This window comes from Simochromis diagramma, unplaced genomic scaffold (assembly GCF_900408965.1).
Source record: "Simochromis diagramma unplaced genomic scaffold, fSimDia1.1 OVJJ01000705.1, whole genome shotgun sequence".
Classification (NCBI taxonomy): domain Eukaryota; kingdom Metazoa; phylum Chordata; class Actinopteri; order Cichliformes; family Cichlidae; genus Simochromis; species Simochromis diagramma.
Window position 1 is genome coordinate 5,901,669 of NW_024387448.1, and position 12,584 is coordinate 5,914,252.

Below are 12,584 nucleotides of genomic sequence, written 5' to 3' on the forward strand. Positions count from 1 at the left end.
TTTAATAATGCTTTACCGGTCCTTGGTTGTCACTAATTAATTGGACTTGTGGGTTTTCTTTTTCCTGTTCCTTTTCTTTAATGTCATTTTTATTTTTGTACTTTCTCTGCCCTCCATCATTTCTCACTCTCCAATCAAACACCTCAACTAACTTTCCATCAGCCACCTGATGTGGAAGGGGGTTTGGCAAAGCAGGTGGGCAACAAGACAGAGTGTGGCCTGCTGGGATTTGTATTAGACCTACAACAGGACTATGCCCCCATCAGAGAGCAGATCCCCGAGGAGCGACTGTACAAGGTAGGAACTCATGCAGCACATTTCACTTTTACCAGTTAAATTTTTATTTTTAGAACATTTTAGTAAAAGTTTGCCAGAAGGTTAGGTCACTATGTATTTGAACTCATCTAACTGAAAGAATCAACAGACTTTATATTGTGTTTTTTAAAGTCTGAGAATTAAATTATACATTTTCACAATATGCTTTAATAAACAAAATCAAGTGGGAGCTAATCACACTCAAAACAAAGCAAGAACTGCATTCTGTTGCACTTTTGATGATGTAAGCAGGTCGCAAGGATTATACTTAATTGTGATTTGTTGCTGAATAACTGAAATGGAATTGAACTGAACTATGCTGTACATTTGGCCCTTGATTTGATTCTCATTGTGCAATCTTTAAGCTTACTAAATGAGAAGGGGTATCAGACTTGGTAAATCTGAGTTTGACACCTCTGCTGTAAAATCTTACAGGATTTTCAAACACTCTCTTGACGATTGGGTTCAACAGCATTCTCTCCGCTACAATGATGGGAGACAAACAAGCCTGTTGTTTTCCTTGGTGCTGGCAGATCACAGTGATGACTCAAATCATCACTTATTCATAGCTACATAAACCACAATCGCGTTTCAGTGATGAAATGATGAGGGTATAGCTGATTTCCCCTACTTTATGATGAGTTGACATGCTGACAGTGCAGCAAGCATGATTTCTCACATTGATAAAGATTCAAACCCTTAAGTACACCTTCAGCACACCCCGTGGGGCGTTAAGTCAGAGATATTAAAGTCTATTTTTGATTGTACTCTTATGTATCACACATCTCCCCTCTCTCTCAGGTGTATACATTCAACTCAGTGCGTAAATCCATGAGCACGGTGATCAAGCTGCCTGATGGTTCCTTCCGGCTTTACAGCAAAGGAGCATCTGAAATCATGTTAAAGAAGTGAGTGATAGGGGAGGATGAGCAAAGGAGGAAGTGGTCTGGTGTTACACGAGATTATGTAAACTAATATAACAGCAACAGCTCACACTGTGTTTAATGTAATTGTTTAAATGGTTTTAATCTGTAAAATAAAAGCTGCTCTTTTTCCTCCCCAAAAATCTTCATCTGTCTTCCAGGTGTTCCTACATTCTTGATGCCAATGGAGAATCTCGCAGTTTCCGCCCACGTGACAGAGATGAGATGGTAAAACAGGTAAGACTTTCTGATTCCTTCATTGTATCATTCTAAAAGTCCTTCTCCTAATAGATTTTAGCTACCTTCTCAGTAATTTTCAAGACTTTCCATTTTCAGAAACTAGAAGATTTTACATGTCACAAAACATGATAGATTTTCTTTTGTTTTCCACAAACATCAAACAGAAATTCCATCCAGAGGGGTGACTTAAACAGAAACTAAAATCCAGATTGAGTGCTGAGTGCCAAAACTTAAAGTAATCGTCACAGTCTCTAACTGTGCCTTTCTGCTGTTTTATGCCAAGCAGGTAAAGCTGCAAACAGAAATATGAGAAAGCTAAGAAAGTGAAATAAAACAGAATACCGAGTTGTACAGAGTTGAATACTGTACCTCTTTTGTTTAATAATCTTGTTAGATGCGTGATGTTAGTGAGGAGCTATGCTATTGTGTAGGACAAACTTTGAGATGCCGACACCTCTTATTACATCGTGAAATTGTCATGATAAGCACAAGCTTCACCAGTGGTGCTGCCTCAAGGATCTCTTGTACCAGTATTCTGCTGATAGACAGAGGCCTATTGCAGCATCATTACGTTTGGCTGTTACTTTGTGAAACCAGATAAAAACTCTGTAAGGCCACTGCTTTCCTGACTCAGTCTGCCCATATTGTACCCTAAATATCCACTAGCAAAAATATTCTTCACACATTATAGATAAGAAGTCACACTTGGAGTCACACTAAACACCATAAGCATCACAGAACAGAATGTGAGTTAAGACCAGCGTTGGTAGACTTACATTCTAAATCTGCTATACGTGTTCACCAGATCAGCTTTGATGTAACTAAAACTTTTAACAGCAAAACACATGTATTTGTTCCACATAGTTCTAAGCCTGCGCAGGCTGAGTATTGTTAATTGACAGACTGCCTGACTGGCCTACATTTGCGTTTTGATAAACAACTTCTGCCGTGAGAAAAATAATTTCTTACACAATTTTGTTCCAGCTCAGTAGTTCAGTTTCCACTGTGGCAGCTTTAGTCACCTCATCTTTACATTACTGCTGTCTGCAGCTTGAGGTCTTTTCCTTCCAGCTGTGTATTCATATTTAAATGTTATATACAGGACAATATAGTGTGGTCTAATCTTCCTGATTATTGCTGCAATAATGATTATTAATAGGTGATTGAGCCCATGGCATGTGAGGGGTTGAGGACCATATGCATTGCATACCGTGACCTTCCATCCAATCCGGAACCAGAATGGGACAACGAGACAGAGATAGTAACGGAGTTGACCTGCATCACTGTAGTTGGGATAGAGGATCCTGTACGGCCTGAGGTAGGATACAACGAAGTGTGTTTGTTTGCCTCAGTTTGGGTAATTTGGATAAATCCATTTTCATTTTTGTATAGTCCACTACATATATACTTGTGTATTAAGTAAACTGTGCTGTTAGCCATATAGGTAGCCAGCTAGCATTAGTATGATTATTGTACTGATGATTTCTGCTCCTTCCACTGGCTGGAAATTGGTGGTCCTTCGGTTGCTGCTTTGTATTACTCAGGACAGTGACAGTCGAGGGCAAGATGTGTCCACTCAGCAACTGAGTACACCATCTGGCCACTCGTCAAACACTTAGCATTTAGGTGTCCTTTACTGAGTGAATACACTTTTTCCAAGTGTCAGTATGGAAGTATGGGATTTGAGAGCTAGCATGTGTTTTGGAATAGTTGGAATTTGAATTGGTTCTTTGGGTTTGTTCATGCCATAATGCGACTGTGCTGTTAAAAATAATATTGTTATATTTTTTTGTGAACAAACGTCCTTGTCCTCCAAGGTGCCCGATGCCATCCGTAAGTGTCAGCGTGCAGGCATTACAGTGCGGATGGTGACTGGCGATAACATTAACACAGCCAGGGCCATTGCTGCTAAATGTGGCATCATCCACCCCGGAGATGATTTTATCTGTCTAGAGGGCAAAGACTTTAACCGACGAATCAGGAACGAGAAAGGAGAGGTAAGTGGTGGTCTCAAATTAGTTGAATACCTTGTCAACTGGATTCCATGCACACTAATACATTTGTTTTAAAACTATAAAATGATTGCATCTCTTTCATGGCAAACAGCTGGGCTTCTCTTTCCTTTAAAGACACTTAAAACAGAGATTTTTGAATTATTGACCCTGTTTTTAACAAGAATGAAGCAGACACATGTGTTGCCAACTTTGCTTTCTGAAATCATCATGAGAGCATAACACTGCACACTCACCAGCCACGATTTGTCAATAATAAGCTATTAGCTATTGTATATGAGCTAGTTAATTAAATTTATAAAATCATTTTCATGTTGAAGTGAAAATGTTTCCTGAGAGCTAAGTGCAAGTTTGCCACTGACTTCTACACAATTGGAGAGGTCTTTTACAATCATAGGAGTCGCCACCTGCTGGTCATTAAAAATAATGCAGGTTTACAGAACATTTGCATTAGTTTCACTTCTCTAATGCAGTGTGAATCGTTTATACACTCATTTATCCAAATGTTTATGTAGCCCTCATTTACTCAATACCATTAAATAAATGGGCTTTGGGTTCTTTTTCTAGTGTACTCTCGTATGATATTTTTAAATTAACTTCTCTTTTGTTTCTGGGATCAATGAAGCTTATTCCTTAACAGTAGCACTACACGGGAAAATGAACACTAGTGTCTACAGTGCAGTAAATTATGTCATACACCATGTAAAGTAGAGCATTGCAACCCTCCTTCAATTTACCAAACAATGAAAACAATAAAATAATAAAATGGCAGGTTTCAGTATTCAGGCAAAGCAAAACACACACAGCAATTTACCAGCTGTACACAGAATCTCCTCATATACAATGTAAACCACCAGTGATAAAACAATTATAGTCCCAAATTAAACCTAAAGCCGTCAGAAATACACCCTACGTTGCAGGCCTGTATTGCGCCAGTATAAATCCAAAAGATCTCCCAACCGGAAGTTCTTCACTCAAGGAGCAAAAAATAAATAAATAAACTCAGTACCTTGTGAAACTTGTAACTCCCACCAGATTAATCCAGGCAACAGGATGCAGTAGCACAAAGATGAGGAAGGTCTGTGATCTCCACGTGCTCCACAAGCTACCTGTTTTAGCTTCCCACGTTGCCAGAGGTACTCTGAGTGACTATCTGGCGTCTGTCTGTCGTTATCCAGTTCAGTAACGATCCTCTGCAGCTTGTTACGTTCCACAACTTTAGCGAAACGGCAGTCTACAGTAGTCCTTATTAGCGAACGGCTGGGTTAGCCTCACTTTAACTCAATGCGTGCGCGGCCACAAGAAACAAAACACACAGTCCAGCAGACTCACGCTGAAACTTTACGTGTAATGTCACTACTAGTGACATTGTGACTTGTCTTTACGAAAAGTCAAAACACACTTACTAACATTACATAAAAACAAGACCGCCCTCTCTCCTTGTCTTGTCTTTTTATTTCTCCTTTTCTTTCTCCACCCTGTGTTACCTTCACAGACCGTAGGAAATTACAGTTCTCACAAGCAATTCCCATTAAAAGAAAGATAACTTATTTTAAACATTGCAAACATGTTTTTAATCATTTTACATGAACTTTGATCTTTTTAATATACAAGAAAATTGAACAAATGAATTTTACTCTTTGGTATTTATATTCTCAGACTTTACTTATCTTTTACTATTTATGCATCTTTTTAATCCGGGTTACATTTATTATATATAAGCTTGTATTTATTTAATTCAATTTCAATTCAATTTTATTTATATAGCGCCAAATCACAACAAAAGTCGCCTCAAGGCGCTTCATAGATACAGAGAAAAACCCAACAATCATATGACCCCCTATGAGCAAGCACTTTGGCGACAGTGAGAAGGAAAAACTCCCTTTTAACAGGAAGAAACCTCCGGCAGAACCAGGCTCAGGGAGGGGCGGCCATCTGCTGCGACCGGTTGGGGTGAGAGAAGGAAGACAGGATAAAAGACATGCTGTGGAAGAGAGACAGAGGTTAATAACAGATATGATTCAATGCAGAGAGGTCTGTTAACACATAGTGAGTGAGAAAGGTGACTGGAAAGGAAAAACTCAATGCATCATGGGAATCCCCCGGCAGCCTACGTCTATTGCAGCATAACTAAGGGAGGATTCAGGGTCACCTGGTCCAGCCCTAACTATATGCTTTAGCAAAAAGGAAAGTTTTAAGCCTAATCTTAAAAGTAGAGATAGTGTCTGTCTCCCGAATCCAAACTGGAAGCTGGTTCCACAGAAGAGGGGCCTGAAAACTGAAGGCTCTGCCTTTTAAATACTCTAGGAACAACAAGTAGGGCTGCAGAGCGAGAGCGAAGTGCTCTAATAGGGTGATATGGTACTACAAGGTCATTAAGATAAGATGGGGCCTGATTATTTAATGTGTCAATATGTAAAATATGCTGATAAACTGACAAGTCATAGGTGGCTCAATTTTCTAAAAAACTTTCTGTCATAAATTTGTAGTGAATTTATGACATTTGGGAGGTGTGACATTTGTGGTAAGAATCCGACCCAAACACAGGACTTTTCCAAAAGAGAGACAGTGAATTTATTTACAGTGAACAAAGGTGAATAACAATGTGACAATCCCCGCACTGTGGCCCCCGTGGCGATTTCTCCCAAATCCCACACAGTGTTCATGTCTGTGGCGTGTATCGGGAAACTCCAAATTTCAATCTGTACAGGGGCTCCAATCCCAAATCCTGGCAAGACAAGACGCAACGATTAGTCTAGCGAGCAACACACAGATATACACACAAAGTTTTCACTATTGAGCCGGGGCTATACTGACAACTAAACTCAACAATCCAGCATCGACTGAAGCTCAGCCACACAGTTAAGTAGGGAGGCTGCCCGCGATGACAAGCAGCTGCAGCTGGCGAGAACTGCTGAGCAGTAGGTGTGGCTGACTTCAGCGCAGGAAATCTTCAGGGTCTGCAGACGTTCACAACTGGACTTCCGGAAACACACACACATCCAAAAACAAATACACACAAACAGGGAAATAGAAGACCAGAGGGGAGCCAAGACCAAAACAAAACACAATACACAGACACATCGGGTGAAGGTCAACTGGCGAGGGCTGCCAAACCATGACAGGAGGAGAAACTATTCACAAATCACAAATAATTCACAAATCTAAAATGAAACACACTAGGAGTCAGATGCATTCTAATTACAGGAAGTACACTGTGCGAGGTAGATGCCTAGTGCCTCATAACTTTTGCACTGTCCACTTCCTGCTGTGAAAAAACAAATTTCCCACGTGTGGGACTAATAAAGGTTATCTTATCTTATCTTATCTTATCTTAGACAGAGCATGCAGGATGCAGCACACAGAATATTAGCTACTCTATTTTCATAGTCCACTTGCACCAAGATGGCATCTAAAATCAGTTAAATTATCAAAGGAAAGCTATTTAGGTTTGCAACCAATATAAAGAGATTCAGATTACCTCTGGCATGGCTGTATCCACTGTAGTTAGTGCACACAATAAAAGGCAAAAATTGTATGGGCAATGCTTTTATCCCGCCTATTTAGCTTTAGGCTTTGAATTTAGCAGAATGCTTAATGGGATAGATGGCTGTTGATTAGTGCTGTGGCTCTAGTTTTCTATGGAGTATGAATTTAAATGTACACTTAAAAATGCTGTGTGTAAGTGATCATTATACAAGGGTGCAGGATGGTTACACTGAATGAGGGAGGGCAGTATATAAGAATCAAGTGCTTCTTCTCCTTATTATTTTTTTCTGTCAGTCACACCTTTGTAACATGTTTAACGCTTTGAATCCACAGTGACATGTAGTTAAAGCAGAGACTAGTTTATGGCTTTTCTTTGTTTTAAACTAACAGATTGAACAGGAGCGTATCGATAAAATCTGGCCCAAACTGCGCGTGCTGGCTCGGTCCTCACCAACTGATAAACACACTTTGGTTAAAGGTGAGTCCATAAACCAAAACACACACTCATATACAAACCGATTCACTGCCAATTAAAACTGTTTTTTTTCCTCCTTTGTGTTTGCACCCAGGCATCATTGATAGCAGCGTTGTAGAACAGAGGCAGGTTGTTGCAGTAACAGGAGACGGAACTAATGACGGCCCAGCTTTGAAGAAGGCTGATGTGGGCTTTGCCATGGTAACCTGAGATACTGTTCACCATTAGTGTTTATTTGGGATTAATGTGCTTCTGTCATGACATTTTTTGTAGTAATCAGTCTCTTATTCTGTATTTTTGAAGTAAATCTTTTTATGATTCAAGATGTATAAAATACATCTATTATAAATCTGTAAAGGACAGAGTATTTTCCATTGTACTTTGTAATAACAAGTGTTTTGAGTAGTGTGCATTTTATTTTGGCCACAGCTCTTACTCATGCCAAGTGGTAGCACTTGGAGGCAGGACAGCATGATATTGAGACAGTAGCACTCCAAAGTAATTTGGATGCTTGAATGCTTGCATGAATCATGTCATGAGTCTCTGACTCCCCCTCACTCTGTCTCAATCTCTGTCAGGGTATCGCAGGGACGGACGTGGCTAAAGAGGCGTCTGACATTATCCTGACTGATGACAACTTCAGCAGCATTGTCAAGGCGGTGATGTGGGGAAGAAACGTCTACGATAGCATCTCCAAGTTTCTGCAGTTCCAGCTCACAGTCAACGTAGTGGCTGTCATCGTGGCCTTCACCGGGGCCTGTATCACCCAGGTAGACAGACAGATGAATACACATATATGCTGACACATGTGCCTTCCTACACACACACACACAGATATCACTTCTGTAAATGTCGCTCACTTATACCTGCTAGGGCAAACGTAATGCACAATGCTTTTTTATGCATTTGTACACCAAGCTTATATAAGCAGTGATGTCCTGACACTTGGAAACATTTCTATATGTTTGACAAGTAACGATGATCAACTTAGAAATGTACAGTTATGTAATAGGGCTATTAGGGCTGGGTATCGATTTCTATTTCTATAACTGATTTGATTTGATTCAGTTTTGACTCAGACAGTCAAAATTGTGTCAAAGTAACTGAGGATAAAGCATAGAAAAACATAAAGGAGATTTTCCTGGCCTGGCTTTTTGCAGGGGTTTTATTAGAGGCAGAGGTAAGTATTTTGCAATTAGGCATATTTTGTAAAAACTAAAATTTTTTCGATATTGAACAGCAGAAATTAGACTTTCTAGTTGGAGGTCATTTTTGAATAAAAAAAAACAGCGGGCGACAGTGCTGTGCACAACGTAGACTGGTGTTTGATAAGCAAACGAATAATGCAGAAAACTGATTTCTGATGGTAAACTGGTCTACACATAGCTGTGCAGGAAGTATGATTTTTATCTTGGTGGAAGCAGAACAGCAAAAGCAAGAGAGAAATCATGTTAATGTTTTTCAAACATGAAGCGTAGTTTTGATCTTCTATTGCTGCTGGTTCAGTGAATTTTGGTGGGAGAGTGACAAAACCTGCAGTTTCAGAATCTGTGACATGTCAACTTTCGGCACCCGATGGCGTGTCGCGTATGTGCCACCGGGTGAACGGCGAGATCCGCGCTTTGTGTTTACATCTTTTTGCGGAATCTGTTTACCTGCTCTTATTTGCTGTTTTAGCTGTTTGATGGTTGTTGAAATAGTTTTGTCAGCTTAAACCTGAGATTCTGGTGTTTCTGGCAAAATACATTTATACAGGATTTAATGAATCGATATCGCATTATTCAAACTAAAATAGTTTTGATTTGGGAAAATCGATTTTTTAAGCCCACCCCTAGTAACTACATGTTTGTATTTCTGTATTATGAACAACTTTAACAATCTTTAATTACGAAGAAGGAACTATCATGCTTCCAAGCATCTTGATGCTCATATTGAATTTGGCCAATGTTGCAAACAATGAGATTGGTAGCCAAGAGTAGAAAAATGCTCTGAAACAGTATTTGAAAGCAGTCTGAGCTTTTGGGTCAGACGTAACTTGTACATTTGTACTAAAGGTCATCTCAGACATTTAGTTTTCACCATGCACTTAATTTTGTTTTTCTTTTTTGTTTGTTTTTTCTTCTGAGTAGCAGCCACTCAGAAGAAAACTGGCATAGCCCTTGTGTTCTGTATAACACTATAAATTCTGTACTTGCTATGCTTCCGTGCCGTCCTCTGAGGCTTTGTGTAATAAGTTTATTAATTTCTTTGTGGACAAGGTTGAAAGCATGAGACCTCCAACTCCTTCTATTGCCGACCCTTCTAAGCATGTTTCGTGCTCATGTTTGCTATCCGCCTTCCTACCAATTGCTCTGCCTGATTTAGAGAAACTGGTGTTAAATGCTAAACCGTGTGGTTCTCCGAATGATGTGGTTCCTCCCCGCTTTCTCCAAAAGGTATTTCGTATTATTGGACCTCAAATTCTGAACATTATTAACACTACTCTTCTGTCAGGTCAAGTACCTAGTGAGTTTAAGCACGCAGTTATACATCCCTTGCTTAGGAAACCTGGCTTAGATACCTCAGTCTTGTCAAATTTTAGACCTATCTCTAAGCTTCCTTTTCTAAGTAAGATCTTGGAAAGGATTGTTTATACTCAGCTGATGGACTACTTGAATGACTTCCAGTTGTCTGAAATTTTTCAAACAGCCCTTGAAAGAGTTATCAATGATGTTCTGGTAGCTGCTGATCGTGGTAAATATGCAGTGCTGGTCTTATTGGACATGACCGCTGCCTTCGACACAGTGGATCACAATCTATTGATCTCCCACCTTCACCATTGTGTGGGAATTTCTGACTTGGCACTGTTGAGGTTTAAATCATACCTGTCTAACAAAAGTTTTCGTGTTATGTTGGGGTCGGCTTCATCCTCTGTGGCCCCTCTACGTGCCGCAGGGATCTATTCTTGGGCATCTTTTATTTTGGCTATATCTTCTCCCTCTTGGCATGATTTTCCGAAAACATAATGTGTCATTTCATTTATATGCTGATGACTGCCAGCTTTATTTACCTTTTAGTCATGCGGATACCTTCCCAATTCAACCTCTCCTTAATGATGACAATTTTTTTTTTTTTTTTAATTTTAACGATCGTAAAACGGAAGCGATTTTACTTGGTCCAAATCAATTTTCCAACCCTCCAGATGTTGATTTCGCTGTTCTGACCTCTCATTTGAATAGTTCAAACATAAATCTTGGAGTAAAGATCGATTCTGCACTTACCTTTGATGACTACATGAATGGGGTGGTAAAATCAGCATTCTACCACCTCAGACGTCTATCGAAGGCAAGCCCTTTCTCTCCAAATGTAACTTAGAAACTGTAATTCATGCCTTTATTACTTCACGCCTGGATTACTGTAATTCCATTTTAATAGGGGCTGGTCTTACAATTAGTTCAAAATGCTGCAGCTTGATTTTTAATTGGTAGAAGAAAGTTCGACCACATTTGGCCTCTCTACATTGGCTTCCAATCAAATTTAGGATCAGTTTTAAAGTTCTTTTATTGTTTTTTAAATCCTTAAATGGTTTGGCCCCGTTTATTTGTCAGATTTGTTGAAGCCTTATGTAACCACTAGTTCCCTCCGGTCAGCTGGGCAACTGCTGCTTTCAGTCCCTAAGTCATGGCTGAAACTCAGAGGAGACCAGGCAGATTTCCACATACTTCACTAAGAGGTATGTGCCACCCTGCCTAGACTGATTTGCCCCCACCCAATGTAAAGTACAATTTTCTAGATCTGCCATTACAGGCAGACACAATGGAAGAGGTGCTGTAACTAGAAAGAAGGCTAGTTCTCAAAGAATAGTTCCTGTTCTTGGAGGTGACAGCCACACACACTACTTCACTGAGAGTGGACTATTGTAGGACACCAATGGTTCTGGTCAGTTTGCAAAGGAGTATCAGATCATATATCTTTTTATCTCACATTACATGCTTTCATACTGTATCATATCATTAGAAACAAGCTGGAAACATATTTAAAAATGGCTATATTCTGTACTATTAAAATCTAGATGAAAGAATTAAATTCAGCTGTTTTTGAGCGTTCTAAAACTGCATCAGTTACATTTCAACATGTGATAGTGACCCGTCCACAGTGACAGAGGCGCTGTCGGCTATGGAAAAAGAAACATGTGGAAAGAAACATGTTAAAGATATAAATAATAAGTAACAGTAAAAAAACAGTAGGTAAGGCTGCACTTCTTGCAGTGATTTCGTATAGAAAACTTTTTCATCAGTAATATGTTTTCTTTTTGTCTGCTTTCAGAACTCTACATGATTGTTTGCAGCTAGCAGGTTGTTAATGCTGTCCATCAAGTCTAACAGTCTGTAGTCTGTGAACTGAAATTAGGATAAAGACAGCCCTAAACCATGTTAGTAGTCTCCTACCGTTTATGTCAGAACCGGTGCCATCATGGCACCGGATACCGGTACCCATCCCTAGTTACTTCTCAGCACTGTTTGTCATTCTGTTCATCCCTAGTTGGTGTCTGTACCAGTGGCTAGGTGCTGTCCCTTTATAAGAGCCAAGAGTTTTACTTTCCCCTTCCTCCATGTAAAGAATGTGCCCATGGCACTTCTAGGTTTTCCTCTACAGAAACCTGCATTGCGTTTAAAATATGTGGTGGTAAGCCAGAGGCCTAACAAGGTGCACATCTGATCAGGGGTGAAGCTGGTTCTGTTTTCTAAGGAGCTGTCTTGCTGTACTCGTTTTCTGACCATCTCCACTGCCTCAGTTGTAGGGATACAACTGAAACTTAACTTAGGATTCCAAAGACATTTCTTTTAGTGACTTGGCTTTTTTTCCAAGCTCCTTAGATTACCATGACCTGAATCTGTCAGGGTCTTGGGTCTCCTGACCCAGCATGTTTAGTTCTTTGTGATTTTTGTATTATTGTACTTGTGTGAGTTATTCCATGGTTTCTAGTTTCGATCCCTTGCCCTTCATGTTTCTCTGTGTCCCCTCTGTTCTGTGTAAGTCTGTGTCTGCATGTTTGAGTTTCCCTCTGTGTCTTTCGGTTCTTATGGTTTATGTCTCTGTGTTTCTTAGTTGCTGTCTCCACCGTGTCAAGTTCGCGTCTCTGTGGCATAC

At 39.9% G+C, this 12,584-nt stretch overlaps 1 protein-coding gene across 1 annotated transcript in view; it reads left to right on the forward strand.

Annotated features, from left to right (window-relative positions):
* atp2b3b (ATPase plasma membrane Ca2+ transporting 3b) overlaps positions 1–12,584 on the forward strand; it is a 70,599-nt gene that overhangs the window by 36,392 nt on the left and 21,623 nt on the right. The window contains 8 exon segments of the mRNA XM_040013705.1: positions 163–297; positions 1,117–1,223; positions 1,400–1,475; positions 2,638–2,796; positions 3,296–3,475; positions 7,370–7,457; positions 7,549–7,655; positions 8,033–8,224. Coding sequence (XP_039869639.1) covers positions 163–297; positions 1,117–1,223; positions 1,400–1,475; positions 2,638–2,796; positions 3,296–3,475; positions 7,370–7,457; positions 7,549–7,655; positions 8,033–8,224 — 1,044 coding nt within the window.